This window comes from Antedon bifida, chromosome 3, assembly GCF_963402885.1.
Source record: "Antedon bifida chromosome 3, ecAntBifi1.1, whole genome shotgun sequence".
Lineage (NCBI taxonomy): Eukaryota > Metazoa > Echinodermata > Crinoidea > Comatulida > Antedonidae > Antedon > Antedon bifida.
Window position 1 is genome coordinate 16505016 of NC_136228.1, and position 20332 is coordinate 16525347.

Sequence of the window (20332 nt, forward strand, 5' to 3'; positions counted from 1 at the left end):
TAAGCCTGGACCACCTGTAGTGTTTTCATGATAAAAAATGTTATCAACTACATGCTAACATCATATTAAATGCTATTTGGATATTTAATTGTTTGTTTTATGCAATTTATTTAGTAAAAACTGCCGAATAAAAAGCATGTTGTTGACGTGTTTTCACGAAGGATAGTTTAATAATACAGTCGACTCCGTCTAAGTCGAATTCGCGTAAGTCGAATAATCGCGAAAGTCGAATTTTTATGAAAGTCCCAATTCTTTCCTATACATTACTGTGTAATTTTGATTTGTAAGTCGAATTTTTCTAAGTCGAAATTCGTCTAAGTCGACGTCTTTTTGCGGTCCGAATACACACATTCTTTAGTGATTTATATCGTATAAGTCGAAGTCACAAATCATGCGGCTGCAACAACGCGATAAAAAAACGACAGAGGTGATAATGTGCATATCGGTTCTTTCAAGCAGGTTGTAGCATAGGCGGCGTCCTATAACTCGCGCTAGTACTGTATATATCTGTGAGTTTTTTTAGCGTTGAGAAATTGAGCGGCGTTTTGTGGGTACCTATTTTGTGCTAGACAGATGGCAATAAATAATGGATACCGTTTTCGAAAAAGAACCGAAATGTATTTATTATAAAAAAAATACAGTTTGTCATTGCCGATAAAGGAGGCTTAGCATTTATTAGGCCTAGCTAGCTAAGCAAACGGGTATTGCTAAACTGCGCAAACTGCGCAAACCAAGCGCAAACCAGACTAGGACTATCATGGCAAGTAATTAATAAAAAAAAAATAGTGAAATTGCTGTAAGTTGGCCTTTTTTGGGAAAAAAAAAATCATTTTTTGGTGAAATGGCAGATTTTACAGTGTAAATCGCGCAAACCTAAAAAAACCCTGCGCAAACCTCTTCCAAATCACTTATTATTGGTTCTATCATGACTAGGACTATCATAGCAAGTAATTTATGAAAACAAAATTATGAAATTGCTGTAAGTTGGCTTTTTTTTGGGCGAAAACCTAATTTTTTGGGTGAAATGTCAGATTTTACAGTGTAAATCGCGCAAACCTAAAAAAACACTGCGCAAACCTCCTTCAAATGGCTTATTATTGTTTCTATCATGACTAGGACTATCATGGCAAGTAATTAATGAAAAAAAAATAATGAAATTGCTGTAAGTTGGCCTTTTTTTTGGGCGAAAAACATAATTTTTTGGGTGAAATGTCAGATTTTACAGTGTAAATCGCGCAAACCAAAAAAAACCTGCGCAAACCTCTTCCAAATCACTTATTATTAGTTCTATCATGACTAGGACTATCATGGCAAGTAATTAATTAAAAAAAAATAATGAAATTGCTGTAAGTTGGCCTTTTTTTTGGGCGAAAAACATCATTTTCTGGGTAAAATGTCAGATTTTACAGTGTAAATCGCGCAAACCTAAAAAAACACTGCGCAAACCTACATAATGTTGAATAATTGCGAAACATTTCATTAAATAAAGTTATATTTAAAAAAAAAAATTTTTCTTGTTTCTGTTTAATCTGTAATTTTCCCAAAAATTGTTTTACCCAAACAAAGGGTATTGCTAAACTGCGCAAACTGCGCAAACCAAGCGCAAACAGCGCAAACCAAGCGCAAATCAAAAAAAACCCTGCGCAAACCTCCTCCAAATGGCTTATTATTGTTTCTATCATGACTAGGACTATCATAGCAAGTAATTTATGAAAAAAAAATTATGAAATTGCTGTAAATTGGCCTTTTTTTTGGGCGAAAAACATCATTTTTTGGGTGAAATGTCAGATTTTACAGTGTAAATCGCGCAAACCTAAAAAAAACCTGTGCAAACCTCTTCCAAATCACTTATTATTGGTTCTATCATGACTAGGACTATCATAGCAAGTAATTTATGAAAAAAAAATTATGAAATTGCTGTAAGTTGGCTTTTTTTTGGGCGAAAAACATCATTTTTTGGGTAAATGTCAGATTTTACAGTGTAAATCGCGCAAACCAAAAAAAACCTGCGCAAACCTCTTCCAAATCCCTTATTATTGGTTCTATCATGACTAGGACTATCATGGCAAGTAATTTATGAAAACAAAAATTATGAAATTGCTGTAAGTTGGCCTTTTTTTGGGGCGAAAAACATCATTTTTCTGGGTAAAATGTCAGATTTTACAGTGTAAATCGCGCAAACCAAAAAAAACCCTGCGCAAACCTCCTCCAAATCACTTATTATTGGTTCTATCATGACTTGGACTATCATAGCAAGTAATTTATGGAAAAAAATAATGAAATTGCTGTAAGTTGGCTTTTTTTTAGGGCGAAAAACATCATTTTTTGGGTGAAATGTCAGATTTTACAGTGTAAATCGCGCAAACCAAAAAAACCTGCGCAAACCTCTTCCAAATCACTTATTATTGGTTCTATCATGACTAGGACTATCATAGCAAGTAATTTATGAAAAAAAAAATTATGAAATTGCTGTAAGTTGGCTTTTTTTGGGCGAAAAACATCATTTTTTGGGTGAAATGTCAGATTTTACAGTGTAAATCGCGCAAACCAAAAAAAACCTGCGCAAACCTCTTCTAAATCACTTATTATTGGTTCTATCATGACTAGGACTATCATGGCAAGTAATTTATGAAAAAAAAAATTATGAAATTGCTGTAAGTTGGCCTTTTTTTGGGGCGAAAAACATCATTTTTCTGGGTAAAATGTCAGATTTTACAGTGTAAATCGCGCAAACCAAAAAAAACCCTGCGCAAACCTCCTCCAAATGGCTTATTATTGTTTCTATCATGACTAGGACTATCATAGCAAGTAATTTATGAAAAAAAAATTATGAAATTGCTGTAAATTGGCCTTTTTTTTGGGCGAAAAACATCATTTTTTGGGTGAAATGTCAGATTTTACAGTGTAAATCGCGCAAACCTAAAAAAACCCTGCGCAAACCTACATGATGTTGATTTGGAAATACAGTAGAATGTTATAAAAAAACCTTGAAGGTAAATAATTGCGAAACTTCAATTTTTAATTTCATTAAATAAAGTTATATTTTTAAAAAAAAATTTTTCTTGTTTCTGTTTTTTTTTTTAAAGTTTGCGTTGTGAAATCTGTAATTTTCCCAAAAATTGTTTTACCCAAACAAAGGCAAACTTACAGGAATTTCAATATTGTTTTTTCATAAATTGTCTTCCTATATAGTTCTAGTTGTGTTCTTATCAATATTAATTGGTTTGAAGGAGGTTTGCGCAGCTTTTTTTGGTGTTTGCGCAATGTGCGCAAACCTTGAAATCTGTGAAATCTGTAATTTAAATTTTTTATTTTAAAAAAACAGGCAAACTTACAGCAATTTCAAATTGTTTTTCCATAAATTGTCTCCCTATATAGTTCTAGTTGTTATCTAATCAATATTAATTGATTTGAAGGAGGTTTGCGCAGCTTTTTTGGGGGGTTGCGCAAACCTTTGAATCTGTGAAATCTGTAATTTTCGCAAAAAATTAAAGTTTTTCCCCAAAAAAAAGGCAAACTAATACAGCAATTTCAATTTTGTTCCCATAAATTGTCTCCCTATATAGTTCTAGTTGTGTTCTAATAAATATTAATTGATTTAAAGGAGGTTTGCACAGCTTTTTTTGTTGTTTGCGCTGTGAAATCAGTAATTTTCCCAAAAAACTGAAGTTTTTCACCCAAAAAAAGGCAAACTTAAAGGAATTTCAATTTTTTTTCCCATAAATTGTCTCCCTATATAGTTCTAGTTGTGTTCTAATAAACATTAATTTGCGCTGTGAAATCAGTAATTTTCCCAAAAATTGAAGTTTTTCACCCAAAAAAAAGGCAAACTTAAAGAAATTTCAAATTTTTTTTCTCATAAATTCTCTCCCTATATAGTTCTAGTTGTGTTTTTATCAATATTAATTGATTTAAAGGAGGTTTGCGCAGCTTTTTTTTTTTGTTTGCGCTGTGAAATCAGTAATTTTCCCAAAAATTGAAGTTTTTCACCCAAAAAAAGGCAAACTTAAAGGAATTTCAAATTTTTTTCCCTTAAATTGTCTCCCTATATAGTTCTAGTTGTGTTCTATCAATATTAATTGTTTTGAAGGAGGTTTGCGCAGCTTTTTTTGTTGTTCGCGCTGTGAAATCAGTAATTTTCCCAAAAATTGAAGTTTTTCACCCAAAAAAAGGCAAACTTAAAGGAATTTCAATTTTTTTTTCCCATAAATTGTCTCCCTATATAGTTCTAGTTGTGTTCTAATAAACATTAATTGGTTTGAAGGAGGTTTGCGCAGCTTTTTTGGGGGGTTTGCGCTGTGAAATCAGTAATTTTCCCAAAAATTGAAGTTTTTCACCCAAAAAAAGGCAAACTTAAAGGAATTTCAAATTTGTTTTCCCATAAATTGTCTCCCTATATAGTTCTAGTTGTGTTCTATCAATATTAATTGTTTTGAAGGAGGTTTGCGCAGCTTTTTTTGTTGTTTGCGCTGTGAAATCAGTAATTTTCCCAAAAATTAAAGTTTTTCATCCAAAAAAAGGCAAACTTAAAGGAATTTCAAATTTTTTTTCTCATAAATTGTCTCCCTATATAGTTCTAGTTGTGTTCTAATCAATAATAATTGTTTTGAAGGAGGTTTGCGCAGCTTTTTTTGTTGTTTGTGCAGTGTTTGCGCAGTGTTTGCGCAGTTTGCGCAGTTTAGCAATACCCAAGCAAACTGAATTCAAGAAGGCTCATCGTGTGGGCCGCGATCGTGACAGGGTCTACTAGGCCTAGCCGTAGTGCGGCTAGTGAGTGGGCCTAGGCCTAGCATTTTTTTTTACAAATCTGTAAGTCGAAGTTCGCATAACTCGAAGTTTTATACCAGTCCCCTTAGATTTGACTTAGGCGGAGTCAACTATATATCTATGTGTAGACAAAATAAATATTAATTAAATGTAACATTTATATCATAAATACATTACTTAATTTACCTTAGAATTGGGCCTCATAAGTACTTTTATGAAGAAGAATCACATAAAAAGTAACAAATAATTCTTTTTTTTCTTTCTTTTTTTTAATGATTTTACAGACGTGTTTCTCGCACACCGTTCGCGAATTTCGCATACACGAAGTTCAATATTTTCATTTCTATGGAGCGCCAAAAGAGCAACTATAATAGAGGGTTAAAAATGCAGTGGAATGCGTCTAATTTTAATGCATCTATTTATGAAATACACATTTAATTTCCAATTTTTTTGTCAATAAAAAAGTTGTTACATGTTACTGCTGATAATGTGCGGTTTTCAAAGAACATTAACCGACCCTAAATCAGCATCTAATTAGTCCATGCCCGGGACTATGACTAAGAGGGATATTATTTAGATCATTGAGGTATATTATAAACCTACGCCGTGGCTAAAGATACGGTACCGTATCCTAACCTCTCTTTACTAAAGGTACGGTAAAATTGCTTTACGTCATAATCAGCCAATGGGGTGCTGGTACGTGTGTGATGTCATTGTATAAGGACTTTGGATTTTTTTTCATATATCGTCTGTAGAGAATGTCTATCGGCGGCGCCAGGCTGCATGGATGTGTGCGCTGATTATGTGACTCAGCCCCGGGGCTAGACCTAGTAATGTTGAATCCAGACGTTTAATAACGGGCGACAACGTCAATGATGTAGTAATAGAGCAAGTTCATGTGGTTGGTGGACGTTACATAAAGCGTTTAAAACATGCACTCAATCTTAAATATTATTTCATTATACAACATACAGTAGTAGTATTTATAATCCGATATGTTGATTAGAAGTAAAGGAATTATAATTCAATGTTGGAAATTGTGTTGCGTCTAGTTCATTCGTCCTTAGTTACTATGAGAGTTTTATTTTTATTCCAAATGGCCTTTTTAGGCCTATATTTTTTATTAAACTTTGTTTACAGATGATGACCATAAACAACAAGCAAATGCGGACAATAAAGGGGCCTCAAATAATATGATTTAGACAGTAGCCCAGGGCTGAGTCACAGAAATCAGCGTACACATGCAGCTTCCATGGCCCCAGTCTGGCACCGCTTTCCTTACACAAACTCATATAATGAGGTTATAGTAAGTACTACAGTACATCTTATGATGATGAATTTGTCGATTTTTGTTCTTAAAAGTCAATGAAAACCATGTACAGTTTCAACAGTAACATTTTAGTTGTATTAAAGTGGAGCTCCACCCAGAAAATTGCTATTTTTCATACATTTCAACTATTCTTTAAAAATATCATCCCTCATACTTCATATTTTTTTGAAATTTTTTTCAATGAGTATGATTTTCTTGAAAATCACGCCTTTTTGCGTTTTGGGGGGATACCTTGTAATTTCCTATTCTTTTACATGCAAAAGGGGGGTATATTTGAATATTCCTAAAAAATTAATTTCTTCACTAAAAGAAAAATGTAAAATGTTTTTATATGTAATTTTTCCAGATCTTTTTATTTCTGGTATTGTTATTGCGTATACATTGCGCAATTTCGCGTAAATAGACACTTTCCCCCGTTGGGTCCAATTGGGTTTTTTACTTTGCTAGGGAGTATGATCACGTGACATTTCTCATGACATTTTTCACACTGCAGCTGGCGATCTGTTATTGTCGCGATGTTATTTTTGACGGGCGAAAAGTATATTAAAACATTCTAGATGTGACCCTATCATGTTTCACAGTGTAATAAGTGATTATGAGATTATTACTAAAATGTCAAATTTAACGAGATTTGAGAAAGATGTGGCTATATATTCAATAAAGCTAGGCCTAGGCCTACTAGAGTCTAGGTATGTAACGATGCTGCTTGGCCTCTAGCTGGCTGCCTGATAGCCTTACAGCAGTGAAGTTTGTTATGGCACCCAATCTCGGCCTACCGTACCCATGGGCCATGATAGGGTGCCTGAATAGTTGCTTTTCAGTCAGACATAAGCTTCCACATCTGTTACTATTCTTTACTATTCTGAGCAATACCAGTCTTGTTTTGTAGAGAATTTTGTGTTTCACAATTCTTAATGTGCGAGAAAACCCAGGAACGATAAATGGGACGAAACGACCAAGCATTTTCGAACCCATGACTACAGTCCTATCTAGACATGAATTCAAGCCTAGCTAGCTAGGCTGAGCAGACGATTTAGCTAGGCCTAGCTTAAAATTAATAAGCAATTTGATTAAGATTATTATGCTGTTGTTGTGCAGTGCAAATCATGATGTTACATGTAAATTATGCTGACATTTTTATCGGAAATATTACTTGGGCCTAAACAAATCGTATTAATTGTGTGTATAAACAGGGAGTTGTAAAAATGATTTTATAACTCCCTGGTATAAAATTGATTCGCCATTTTCCAACACATAATTTACCAAAGGGGAGACATTTCACCAACGCGTTCACCGGCGACTAAAACGCGTCAGTCGCTAAGTGTAACGCGTTTTGCGACGTATTGTAAACTAATAACCCCTAAGTTACTGAAAAAGTGTAATGTAGTAAAAAACACTATTTTCTGACCGATTTTTTAGAAATTAGTTTTTGGAAAATATTGCCATATCTTTCCTGTTTTTTGTATGTAATCACTTTCAATTAAACATACTTAAACATAATATAAGCTGAGAAAGTCTGAGTGTAGCTCCACTTTAAACATTGACAAAATATATTGAAATTGAACGTAATTTTCACCAATAAACGCATTCCAATGCCTTTTTAGCCCTCTATTATAGTTGCTCTTTTGGCGCTCCATAGAAACGTCAATATTGAACATGGATAGGCCTACTGTAGGCCCCATCCCTATGTGAAATTCACAAACCAGTGCAAGAAACACGTCTAAATTCATCAATTTAAAGGATTTATTTGTTACTTTTTCTGTGATTCTCCATTGTAAAACTAAAAGTACGTAAGTAAGTCTAATTCTAAGGTGTGGTATTGAGGATAAAGTTCCTTGACACATTTGGAGTCGAAATAAAAGACAGGTGCGAAACGGAACTAGCGCCCCAAAGGCCTAGGCTAGGCCTAGTAATTGTAGTACGTAGACCCTATTACTATTAGACTACCGTAGCCGTAGGCCTAGGCCTACCTAGCATGCCATAGTTTGTTAGCTAGCTAGGCTAGGTAGGGCCTATAGCCTAGGATACGAATATAAGATCCAAAAAAAGACTGCTATTAAAACAATACAGTATAAAAAATTCCGTATATGATATGGTATGATAATAATGAAACAAAACTTACTTCCGAACTTCTTGTGTTTGACATTCTTTTGTATATAAAACGTGTGGTTGGTGATAAACTTTATATTTTATAGAGGGCGCAATCACAATTTGTCTACATTATCGCTGCAATATCGAAGAACTTTATTACTCGATCTCCGGCGGGTTGGTGAAATAAATATTATTCCTATAATATACAATAAATTTTTAACAATAGCTAGCACGTACAATTTGATATAATGATCTCCTCGATGTTAAAATCTCCCCCTTCAAAAAATACTATCCTTACAAATAAATCAGTATTTCATTCATTAGTATTTATTAAAAGATATGAATAACATTAAAACATAGCAGCATAAATACTGAATTGAGTTTTAATTTAAAAAATTGAATTAAAAGTGAAAAACATCAAAATATAGAACTTCTCATTTAACAAATAGATATTATAAAATTCATTCATAAAATATATAATTTAGTACTGTACAAAAAAATTGAACACTAATAAATAATTCATTCATCATTGTTCGTTTAACAATCGAATCAAATATGAAACAGTGCTAGAGAAGGAGGCGTTTGTAGCACAGTGGGATTCAACAAAGTTGCGTCTATGTCTAGTGGAAGGATTATAGAGGGCGCAAGGATTTAATTCTGTACTTCCATTTACCTGGTCTCATTTCCATGTGTTTTTTTTGTAATTCTGCACATAAAAATCATAAATTAATTAACAAACTATATAATTAACTGGTTCTCTCAAGTAAAATAAAATTGGAAGACATTCCAACTACTTCCAGTTCCAGGATATTTTGCCTCTTTATTTTTAGTATTCAAACTCTGTTCATTTACTGTATTTTGAAAAGAAAGACAAATATGTTATTGTGAATTGAATTATTATATTTAATATTTTTATTACAGTAGGTCAAACTTTACCCAAAATGCAGCATTAAGAATGAAAACATTGACATTGTAAAATATGAATTAAACAGCCATTTTAAGATGACAGTTTACACATTCTGATAAATTTGTACATCATTAATAGTTATCATTATCACCTGTCAACAACTACAGATTGCGAATTATATTATCCACAATAAATTGTCTTGTTGTCCATAAAAGACAACAACAAAAATAAATTGTCGAAAAATATTTACTATAGTATTTCAGTTCAATAACATTTTTTTCAATAATGGTATCATTTCTGATCACCATCAAAAACTTAGTCTGCTGCTCTGTTCTCCCACCAATTTTTATTTAAGAAATCTTTATTACTGTTGTGGTATATTCAACAATATGTATTTATTTGGGTTTGCTTCATATATATGAGCATGTGACGCTCTCCTCAACTGTGATACGGAAATCACAGAATAAAACATCCAAACTGTGTTTTTGGTTGTCACATAAATAACTTTATTTATTTCTACATTCTCTGTAAAATATGTGTATGCATACATATTGGCTTATCTATAAACATAAGGAAAACCCTGAGAGTACAAATTACAGTAATGTAAGATATCAGTACATTTACGCATCAAAATTACATAGCATGGTAGGATAATTATCAATGATGTCATTAATACCACTTTGGTAACCACAATCTAAATAATCATAAATTATTAATGTGAATGTTATAATCAATGTAACTGAAAACTATCATTAAGTCAATCAACTATGGATAAAATATAACATATTAAATACAGATAACAGAGTGAGATCAAACAGTACACCCTAGTCTGAGTTCCAGACAGAGTATTGACTTAATATTACTAATTAGTTAAAAAATATATATTTTGGCACATATGGCGTTTCATACGTATACTACTTGAGCTTCAGACAAAAATCGAAATAAAAAAAATAAATAAACAAGACAATAAATACAGACTTGTGGCAAGTTTAAGTACACCCCAGTACTGTAGTAATACAACATAATAAAAAAGACAATACATACAGACTTGTGGCAAGTTTAAGTACACCCCAGTACTGTAGTAATACAACATAATAAAAAAGACAATACATACAGACTTGTGGCAAGTCTAAGTACACCCCAGTACTGTAGTAATATAACATAATAAAAAAGACAATACATACAGACTTGTGGCAAGTCTAAGTACACCCCAGTACTGTAGTAATACAACATAATAAAAAAGACAATAAATACAGACTTGTGGCAAGTTTAAGTACACCCCAGTACTGTAGTAATACAACATAATAAAAAAGACAATACATACAGACTTGTGGCAAGTCTAAGTACACCCCAGTACTGTAGTAATACAACATAACCAAGACAATACATACAGACTTGTGGCACGTCTAAGTACACCCCAGTACTGTAGTAATACAACATAATAAAAAAGACAATAAATACAGACTTGTGGCAAGTTTAAGTACACCCCAGTACTGTAGTAATACAACATAATAAAAAAGACAATACATACAGACTTGTGGCAAGTCTAAGTACACCCCAGTACTGTAGTAATACAACATAACCAAGACAATACATACAGACTTGTGGCACGTCTAAGTACACCCCAGTACTGTAGTAATACAACATAATAAAAAAGACAATAAATACAGACTTGTGGCACGTCTAAGTACACCCCAGTACTGTAGTAATACAACATAATAAAAAAGACAATAAATACAGACTTGTGGCACGTCTAAGTACACCCCAGTACTGTAGTAATACAACATAATAAAAAAGACAATAAATACAGACTTGTGGCAAGTTTAAGTACACCCCAGTACTGTAGTAATACAACATAATAAAAAAGACAATAAATACAGACTTGTGGCAAGTTTAAGTACACCCCAGTACTGTAGTAATACAACATAATAAAAAAGACAATAAATACAGACTTGTGGCAAGTTTAAGTACACCCCAGTACTGTAGTAATACAACATAATAAAAAAGACAATACATACAGACTTGTGGCAAGTTTAAGTACACCCCAGTACTGTAGTAATACAACATAATAAAAAAGACAATACATACAGACTTGTGGCAAGTTTAAGTACACCCCAGTACTGTAGTAATACAACATAATAAAAAAGACAATACATACAGACTTGTGGCAAGTTTAAGTACACCCCAGTACTGTAGTAATACAACATAATAAAAAAGACAATAAATACAGACTTGTGGCAAGTTTAAGTACACCCCAGTACTGTAGTAATACAACATAATAAAAAAGACTATACATACAGACTTGTGGCAAGTTTAAGTACACCCCAGTACTGTAGTAATACAACATCAAAGTAGAGTTTTTATACAGTTTAGTATTATAATTAAAAATCTACTTTAAACGTGAGCAACCATATGAATATTATATACAAAAAAAAAAGAGTACTAAAATGTTTTCTCTCTGCTACACAATCATTATAAAGAGAGTGACTCATAGAATGTAAATTAGGTCTACATTCCAACGCCACCAACCGACACAACAAATGACAAACTTTCGATACCTGACATTAATTTACATGTTATAGTTGATATACAGACTATGAAGAACAAATTGTAGGGGCTTCTATTGTTACGTAACTAAATACTAGTAATAAGCAATAATAATAGTACAGATTTATATGTACTGTACATGGTGTGATACCTAGACAAAATAGCAAGCATGTCTTTGTCCAATTTAGAACTTGAAATCAATGTACCAGCAGGGAGTAAAAACTTAGTGTCTCTTTCTGCTGCATATCGCAGAATAAATCATTTATTTTAAAATATATTAAACATTTTATATTCACTGCATTTCTGCTAAATTTGGACTCCCAAATAACCCTTTAAACAAGTGGGTGATCGTTAGCAGTGTCCAAAATGCAATGTACTCAGACAGTCAATTCAAATGTTACTATAGTTGACTCCAGGTCAACGGCTGTCAATCAAATAACTGTTTTTGCAGCTAAAAGTTGTACAGAGCGATAACCGGAACATTCTAACACTAAAATCAATTAGGTGTTTTTAACCGTTATTTTAAGGCTGCCATTTAAATGGTTTTTGAAAATTTGTCATGTTTCTTTTGTCAAGAAATTGGGGTTAGTTTATTCACACCATTAATAATCGGTTGTTTTGCTTTAAAAATTAAACCCCTCTAGAGCTTCAGCCATTCATCATTGTGACAAGCTTCACAATTACTTTACTACTGTCAGTATTATCCTGTTTATAATATTTTAATGTTTCATTTGTATTCATGTCTTCTTTTGTGATGTAATCCTGTCATACACATGATATTGACCTTGTCATTTTTGTATAGTATTTTTTGTTCTTTTTATGGTGTTTCATATTACAAAGTTATAAAAGCTATACTACTAATGTACTTATTCTACTTATAAATATATACAATTTTGGAATGTTTTCTTTCATGACACGACACCTTTCCCCTTCATTTTATTATTTTTGTTCTTGCAATCAATTGTGCTGAATCATTCCACATCTATCTTCAGCATTCTTACAAGTTCTTTCTTTGCATTTAAAATTTGTAATATGACAAGATGTATTTGCACATACAGTTAATTGATTATGTCACATCTATTGTTTTTGTTTTAGACTGTTGTTGTCTGTGTGCCTGCTGTTGTGTTTTCTGACTGCTGAGCACGAGTCATTTTTTTATGCACATACCAGATTAATGAAACACCACTACCAAACAAAGTAGCACCTAAGCCAATTCTTCCTTGTGCTTCAGGAAAGCATAGCATCAAGATTACAGTGATTAAAAGTAGACAAAAAAAAAATACAGTAACTATCCTTGGGTGTTCTGAAATCAAAGTAGAACAAAAATATTTTTGCTTGAGCTTTTGAAGATCTTTCATTTAGATTTTTTACTATTAAAAGGGGTTAATAAAAGTATAAGTGTAATTTCCGGCAGCAGCTCTATTTAAAAAATTCTCTGGAGACAATTTCTAGAGACCTATAAGCTGATCCATTTTTCGAAGTTTTCTTACATATTTTTTTTAAGGAGACAGAAGGTATTACACCAGGCGATAAATTAGTACCTGTGAAAATTATTATAATTGAACCCCCTGACCCAATTTATAGTTACATTTAAAGAAAATATATTTCTTACAAATTGCATCCAGTCTTTAAAAACAACTTAAACTTTTTCAAACTCTGAGCTAACAAAAATAAGAAAAGCTAAATACCTTGTAAAAACCTCAAAAAAGACTTCATTTGTTTCAGACTAGAAATGAAAATGTACACATATTTAAAACTTTAATAAATCAGACTTGTACTAATTGTGACTTTATCGCTAACACTTTTAATTTAAAACATTTTCAGAAATAAATCAGTAACAAAGACTAGTGGTACAACTTATTCTTTTGTTGCCAATTTACACATTTAACAATAATTGGTGTTGCTGAGTTACTGTGGGTGTGGTTACATTACCATTACATTACTACTTACCATGGATTTTCTGGATTTTCTGAAAAAAATAAATTAATTAAATTGCAAGTAAATAAAGTTTGGCATGGTACAACAGTACTGAACCAATTATGTGTACATGTAAATTTAGTGTGATGTTTGAGTGCTATTTTCAATCACTGACAATACAAGGCCCATTTTCAAATTTGTTCCATTCTAAACATCCACTTGAGTAGCTATCACTAACACAGAAGTTTTGAAACTTAAAGGTCACTTGCATTAGATGAAAACTTTGTTCAAAAAGCAAAGTTAAGAGAGAAAGGACATGTCTGATGTTTGTTTAATCACTTCCATTTTCATTTATTACATCAATTGTAGACTTTATTTGTTACATAAATTGTACCATACCATTTTAAATACATACCAATCACTCTTATTGAATGAGTTTTGTTGTCCTCTTGTGACCACTCTATTGTTGCATTTAAAAGATTTTCCGATTTACTTTGCAATTCAAATCTCATGTGTGGTCTTTGACCCCACGGGCCCCATATGTAGTCAGCATGGATAGTCTAGAACAATAGAAACCATATCAAAGGGCTTGATCATTATACTCTTTATTTTTTTAATTTATATTATTTAAAAAAAGTTATACTGATATAACTTGTGTAATAGTAATTTATATTTTTATTTTTTAATTTGCACTATTATATTTTACTTTCACATTATCCTGAAAATCCCATTTCCTGTCTTCTACTTTAACAGTAATTTTCATGTCTTTATTAATTACAAGTATATCTACTGATGGTTGCATACACTGCTCGTTATATTGTTCATGTTCTTCAATCACCTCCTGAAATACACAATACAGTCTCAATTTTAGAATGGTTGTTTAAGTATAGAATTCCAAAACATTTGGATTTACTACCATTGATATCAAATTGAAGGCCAATTTTCTCTTTTTATTTTTATTTAATTCTATGTCTTTAGGGCACATGGTCAAGGTTTACCAATAGTAAATAAAATCTTTCATATCAGATAATTTGTATCCTCCTGACACAGAGGCCATTGTTGTGAATCGGCTGAGAGTGCAATGGTACTACTATTATTACACAAGGCGTACTAGCTTACCTTTTAGGCGGGACTGGTCTCTTTCCCCCTGGTAACCGAGATGTAGGATTATACACAGAAGAGTACAAAGTAGTCTACTTCAATGTGTGGCTGCTGGTAGTGATAAACACACAGGCCAGCCTAGGTAGGACTAAACGTACCTTAATTCTGTTGGTGTGTATGTATGGCTATTTTTTTTTTTTTTTTTTTTTATTTATTCGACTTCTCACTAACTCAGTTAGTGAAGGATCTGGACCAACAGGTGGTAAACACCTCTAAAACGGTCCAGTCCCAATTTGCACAGTGGCTGTGTGTGACAGTGGCTGTGTTTGTGGGGTCAGTCTAATTACCGAAAAAAACAAAAAACAAACCGAAAACAAAATCAAAAAAATCTAAATACCGAAAACAAATTTTGTATAATATTTTGTTTAATGTCGCCCCCTATTGATGGGTGTTTCTAAAGCTAAGACCATACAGAGGCGCAAAAGTCATGGAAGACCCTACGAAATGGTAGTGTGCAAGTGTGCACAAAATACAACTCAAAATCGTACAAATTCAATGAAATACACCATAGACTACATTTACTTACAAAATCTATAAACACATTTCGTTTTTAGTCTTTTCAAAAACAAAGCATGATTTTACCTAACTTTGCGTTTTCGTCACTTAAGTGAATACTGAAGCGATTAAGGATAAAAACGTTATTTACTCGCCTACGGTAATTTTACTGAATAGATTTTATTGTGAATCCTTTATAGTGAGCTTGTTTTAAGTATACTTTATAGTCCCTAGTATCTTTGTATAATTATCTTTGAAAATTAAATCGATCATGATTAATCATAGTCAATTTACTTTCTATACTATGGATTAACATATTCACAATTATTGTAAGGAGTAATGGCTAATGCGCTGGTTTCTGGATCAAAAATCGAAAGACTCAAATTTAAATATTTTTATAGATTCTGTAAGTACGCGATGTTATCATTGATTGATTGCACGATTTTTAGTTGTATTTTGTGCACACTACCATCGTAGGGCCTTCCTTGGCTTTTGCGCGCGCGGTTTTGTCTCTGTTATGGTCTTAGATTTAGAAACACCCATCAATAGAGGGCGACATTTAAAAAATATTATACAAATTTGTTTTCGGTATTTAGATTATTTTATTTTGTTTATGGTTGTTTTCGGTTGTTTTCGGTTGTTTTCGGTAATTAGACTGACTGGTGTTTGTGTGGACTAGTACACCAGGGTAACCCCCTACTTGTCTCGAAAGATGTACTAGGCCTAGGTTCTTTAAAGTGCGCATGAGCTATGTGTACACTGGACCTACGGTTTATAGTCCTTATCCGAGAAGACTCGTTCTACCACCAGAACCATGGTGGAGCGAGTGAGCCTTGTCCTTCAACCCTTGCCGATGTTATGGCTACGTAATTTACGGTTCCACTGTCTTAACCGCTCGGCCACTCACTCACTCTGAGCAATCCCGGTGAGCAATCCGAGCTAGGCTAGTAGGGTTGAGCTTGACCCCTTATGGCTTGTACCTCGTAATAGTAGCAACGAGGCTTAAACTATAGGCCTAGCCTATTCAATCACAGTGAATACCTGTTGTTCCTCCAATATACCGTAGAACTGGCTTATATACCGCTCAGTCTAGGCCGGGAAGCTTACACAGGAAACCCTGCTGGCTATAAGCTAGTGTATCTAACACCAGGGAACGTGCGTAGGGCTGGTACTAATAAAATACAGCATAGTCTCGATTTACGTCCGTTCCGTCTAATGTCATTCGTTCAAAGAGGCCGCTACGGCACCGGTCAGTAACGCACGTGACCTCGGGTCAGCCTTGGGGTGACCCATTATTATAGAAGGGGGTTTTCACATCATTTTCAATAAATGCCCCTCCCCCTTCAAATAAACGCCCTGGGGCCTTTATTTCCTCGATTAACGCCCCACCACATGCATATATACACAATATTGTATTACTTGTAGTAGAATCCATTGATTAACATGATCTGCAATTTACCAAGCATTTTGATACAATTTTTTCTGTATTTTATCACTTCTCGAAATTAATTATGTTGTATTTTTTCATATCTAGGGGGTATTTATTTGATTATACATGTTTACCATATTACACTAAAATAAAAAGCATCTCCTCCGAATAAACGCCCCCCCCTCCCCACTAAATCCTACTGAACAACAAACGCCTAGGGAGGTTTTGGAAAATTACAATTATGATAACGAAAACGGATACTTCACACATTTTTCAAACTTTTGAGCTGATCCCCATTTCATATTCGTAAAGCGTATTTGTGTTGACGAATATCACCAGTCATATTCGTAACTACAAAATGAGTATAGTTTTTGATCTATTTTGCATTTGAATCAGGAATGATTCATGATTATAATATAATTATAGATTTATTGAAAGTAATTTACTAAAGTAATTTACTAAAATGCGTTTTGCTCAAATTGACCGCAGTCATATATAGGACGACGCCCTCAATATTTCGTTACCATGCAAAAAAGATTTTTACTGGCTTACAAAAACAAATAGCTGTGTATGACGTATCCGTTTTCGTTATCGTAGCGTTGCAAAACCTCTCTAATATCAAATTAGTAATTACCTTTTTCACTTCCTGTTTACAAAGTCTTATTATAAGTTGAAACAAATAATCCCCTTCTGACATTTTCGTTCTCTTTTGAAAAGTCAATAACGTTAAACACTTCTTCTCTTCAAAGCCCAAAAGACAATTAGAACAGAAATGATTTAAAGTTACACAACATTGACCATTGTCTACAGTAAAGTTTATGTCTTTTTTATCGCTTTCTAATGCTATTTGTCTCCATTTATCTTGAAAGCATTCTTTAAAAAGTAATGTAAATTTCCAAAACTCTTCATTTACAGCACTGTGTCGAAAAGACAGTAAACAGGGCTTGTGGAAGACGGTGCCTTCTGGTCCACATTTAACAATAGGTGATATTATTGATTCATGAGGATGAAGTACAGGCATGTCTATTTCCTCCAAAATATTTTCTAGTGATATGTTAACTGCCTTTCCTTCTTCTATTGCTCCAGGTGGTATTACCAACTTTATGTCTTCATCCTTGAGGTGAAGAGTTCCACCTTCAGAGCTCACATTTAACACCACAAGTTGATCTGCAGTGATCAAAAAGTCATAATTATATATTATATTGTTTCAATCCCTACAATTCTTCTTCAAAATATATTTATAGGAACTTATGGGCCTCCGTAATGAATACTGTATACTAGATTTTGTTAAAATCATGGTTACTGCTTACTATTGAAGTTGACGATTTATTTAAATTTGTTTTGCACTGTTTTGTATTTTATTTTTTATTTTCAAATAAAATAAAATAAAACTTTTGTCTCTCATATTTTACCTACCTTCAGGTAGCTTCTTGTAATGTGAAACGTTTGTCTTGTGAGTTTGATACTTGGTCACTTTATCATGTAGAAACCAGATAATTCCAACAAGAAGTAGGAAAATACCAATACCTATGGCAATTCTTGCTGGTAATACACAGATTGAGATTGCAAAGACTGCAACTAAAAAGCTACAGAAGATCCACCAGTGCTCTGAAAGAGAAATTGTTTCTACTTTTTATAGATTTCAAAGATTATACCTTGATGAGACATTTGTGGCTGTGTCTGTCTGTCCCTCCATATGAAATTATTTATTTTGTGCAATTGTGTAATTCTCTAGAATTTTGACAACCTTTACACATATTTTGTGCTTATATATAACTAGCAAGTACTGTATACCCTAGTGTAGTTTAAAACCTTCCCAGTACAATTCCCATCATTTGATACAGGTACCTAATTACACCAAGCACCAGTATCTAATACGCTTTTAGGACATTACATTTGATCCAAGATGGCAGATAATATTCAAACTAAAATAAATATTGATATAAATTATAAACATTCCCCGTACAATTTAGGTACCACATGTGTATGAATGCGTGCAGTATGCAACGTTTATAACAAACAAGCATACAAACTTGCTTTCTTATAATATAGATAATAATATAGATTACTTATTCGTACTGCCTTATTTTCATTTATATGCCTATAATATGTGATTTCACATCTTATCTTCACATAATGAACACATTTCTTATTTTTTCATTTCTAATTATATTATACATTTTTAAACAGAAACAAAGCTTGACTTGACAATGACATATTCAAATTAAATTTTTAATTCTTAAAACTAAATTGTAAAAAATAGAAAAGCTTACTTACCATTACAAAAATTCTGTACCCATTTCAGGCTAAAAAAAATATGTAAAATTCAAATGAGTATGTGTTTGTGTTATAAATAAATCTAACTATTTAAAGATATGGTGACATACAGCAGGCATTATAATCATTTAAAAAATCATATCGGTGAAATAATTATGACAAGGGTGATTTTTTTAAATCTTCCAACCTGTTATATACTGTCATAGTGGAATATAAATGTACAGTTTCATAAACATACTTTTGAAGCCTGTTATAAAACATATACAATTACGTAAATTCCAAAATGACAATATAAAGTTGTGTTCTATCTGTGCTTATATGACCAATTTACACACAAAATAATAAACCTAAACAAATACTAATAAAAAAGTTCAGAAATACTTACATCCATGAGACATGAGTCTGTGGTTTATGGTTCAAATCTGAAATAAGAATGAACATCAATATAAACAAATTTTACTAACTCACTTTGGACAAATTTGCACAAAAGCAACAGGCATGCATGTTAAAATGAGTGCAGCAAATTGATTATACCATTCTTATGACATGAAGTAAATATGTTCACAGTGCTGGAATGTGTTATTTTGTGTCATCATACAGTAGTAATCTATATACAGTATTTGCAGGATACATTGTATACAGTCTAGCATCAAAAATGAAACAAGAAAATAGAAATTTTGGAAGAGAATTGTGTCGAACCGCAAATAAATAATGCAAACCACAAAAATCAACAATAACACCTTAAGAAATCAACACAATTTTGTAAAATATTTGTTACAAAATATTCTTCAAATATCCGCAAATTGTGAAAAAAAAACTCAAACTGTAAAAGCAGCAAAAACTAGTAAATCTTTTTCATGGTGATGATTATCAATTTAATTAAAATAGTTCCCTGGTTCTAAAGTATAGACCAATCAAGATTGGTTAATCAAAGTCTAATGGCTGAAAAAAAGCAAGTTTCCAATATAGAAATATACAGTATATATATTTAAAAAAATGTGGCCGAACAGGAAACAACCATGTGCCAATGGCCCAACACATAATTGGGAACCTCTTGGATAAATTAATAAGCATAAGAATAGTTATCGTAACTATTGTTAATGTTAATCATATTGTTTTAAGATTATGAATATACTGTACATTTGTGAAACACTATAACAACTTTCTATAATCAGCATTAAACTATAGTACAACAAAACTACCCACTTCCTTTATTTTATTTTTTTTGTAATTTTTAAAATTTTTTTTAATACAGTATGCCATTTCAATGTTTTGTTACATATTATTAGTTATCTACCTTGACAAAAATTGTCATTGGATCTAAAAATTGATTTACCTGAAAAAAAAAGTTTGGGGGACAATACATCTATAAAATATGATACTAATTATTAATGTTGAAATAATATCATTC

At 32.5% G+C, this 20332-nt stretch overlaps 3 protein-coding genes and 1 long non-coding RNA gene across 4 annotated transcripts in view; all 4 read right to left on the minus strand.

The window, feature by feature from the left end:
• LOC144838177 (uncharacterized) overlaps positions 1 to 20332 on the minus strand; it is a 204084-nt gene that overhangs the window by 106393 nt on the left and 77359 nt on the right. The window lies entirely within an intron of this gene.
• The window catches only part of LOC144837921 (uncharacterized), a 163034-nt gene that overhangs the window by 78546 nt on the left and 64156 nt on the right, over positions 1 to 20332 (minus strand). The gene's annotated exons all lie outside the window — the stretch shown is intronic.
• On the minus strand, positions 13282 to 19404 carry LOC144837163 (uncharacterized). Its single transcript, XM_078692177.1, has 8 exons — positions 19307 to 19404; positions 18922 to 18950; positions 18061 to 18252; positions 17279 to 17811; positions 14266 to 14400; positions 13975 to 14119; positions 13593 to 13611; positions 13282 to 13303 (listed from the first exon to the last, which is right to left on the minus strand). The coding sequence occupies exons 1-8, from the start codon at positions 19360 to 19362 to the stop codon at positions 13282 to 13284; spliced, it is 1131 nt and encodes a 376-aa protein (XP_078548303.1). The 5' UTR covers positions 19363 to 19404.
• LOC144837957 (uncharacterized) lies at positions 14849 to 16027 on the minus strand. Its single transcript, XR_013611588.1, has 2 exons — positions 15876 to 16027; positions 14849 to 14980 (listed from the first exon to the last, which is right to left on the minus strand). It is a non-coding gene; the product is annotated as an uncharacterized LOC144837957 (long non-coding RNA).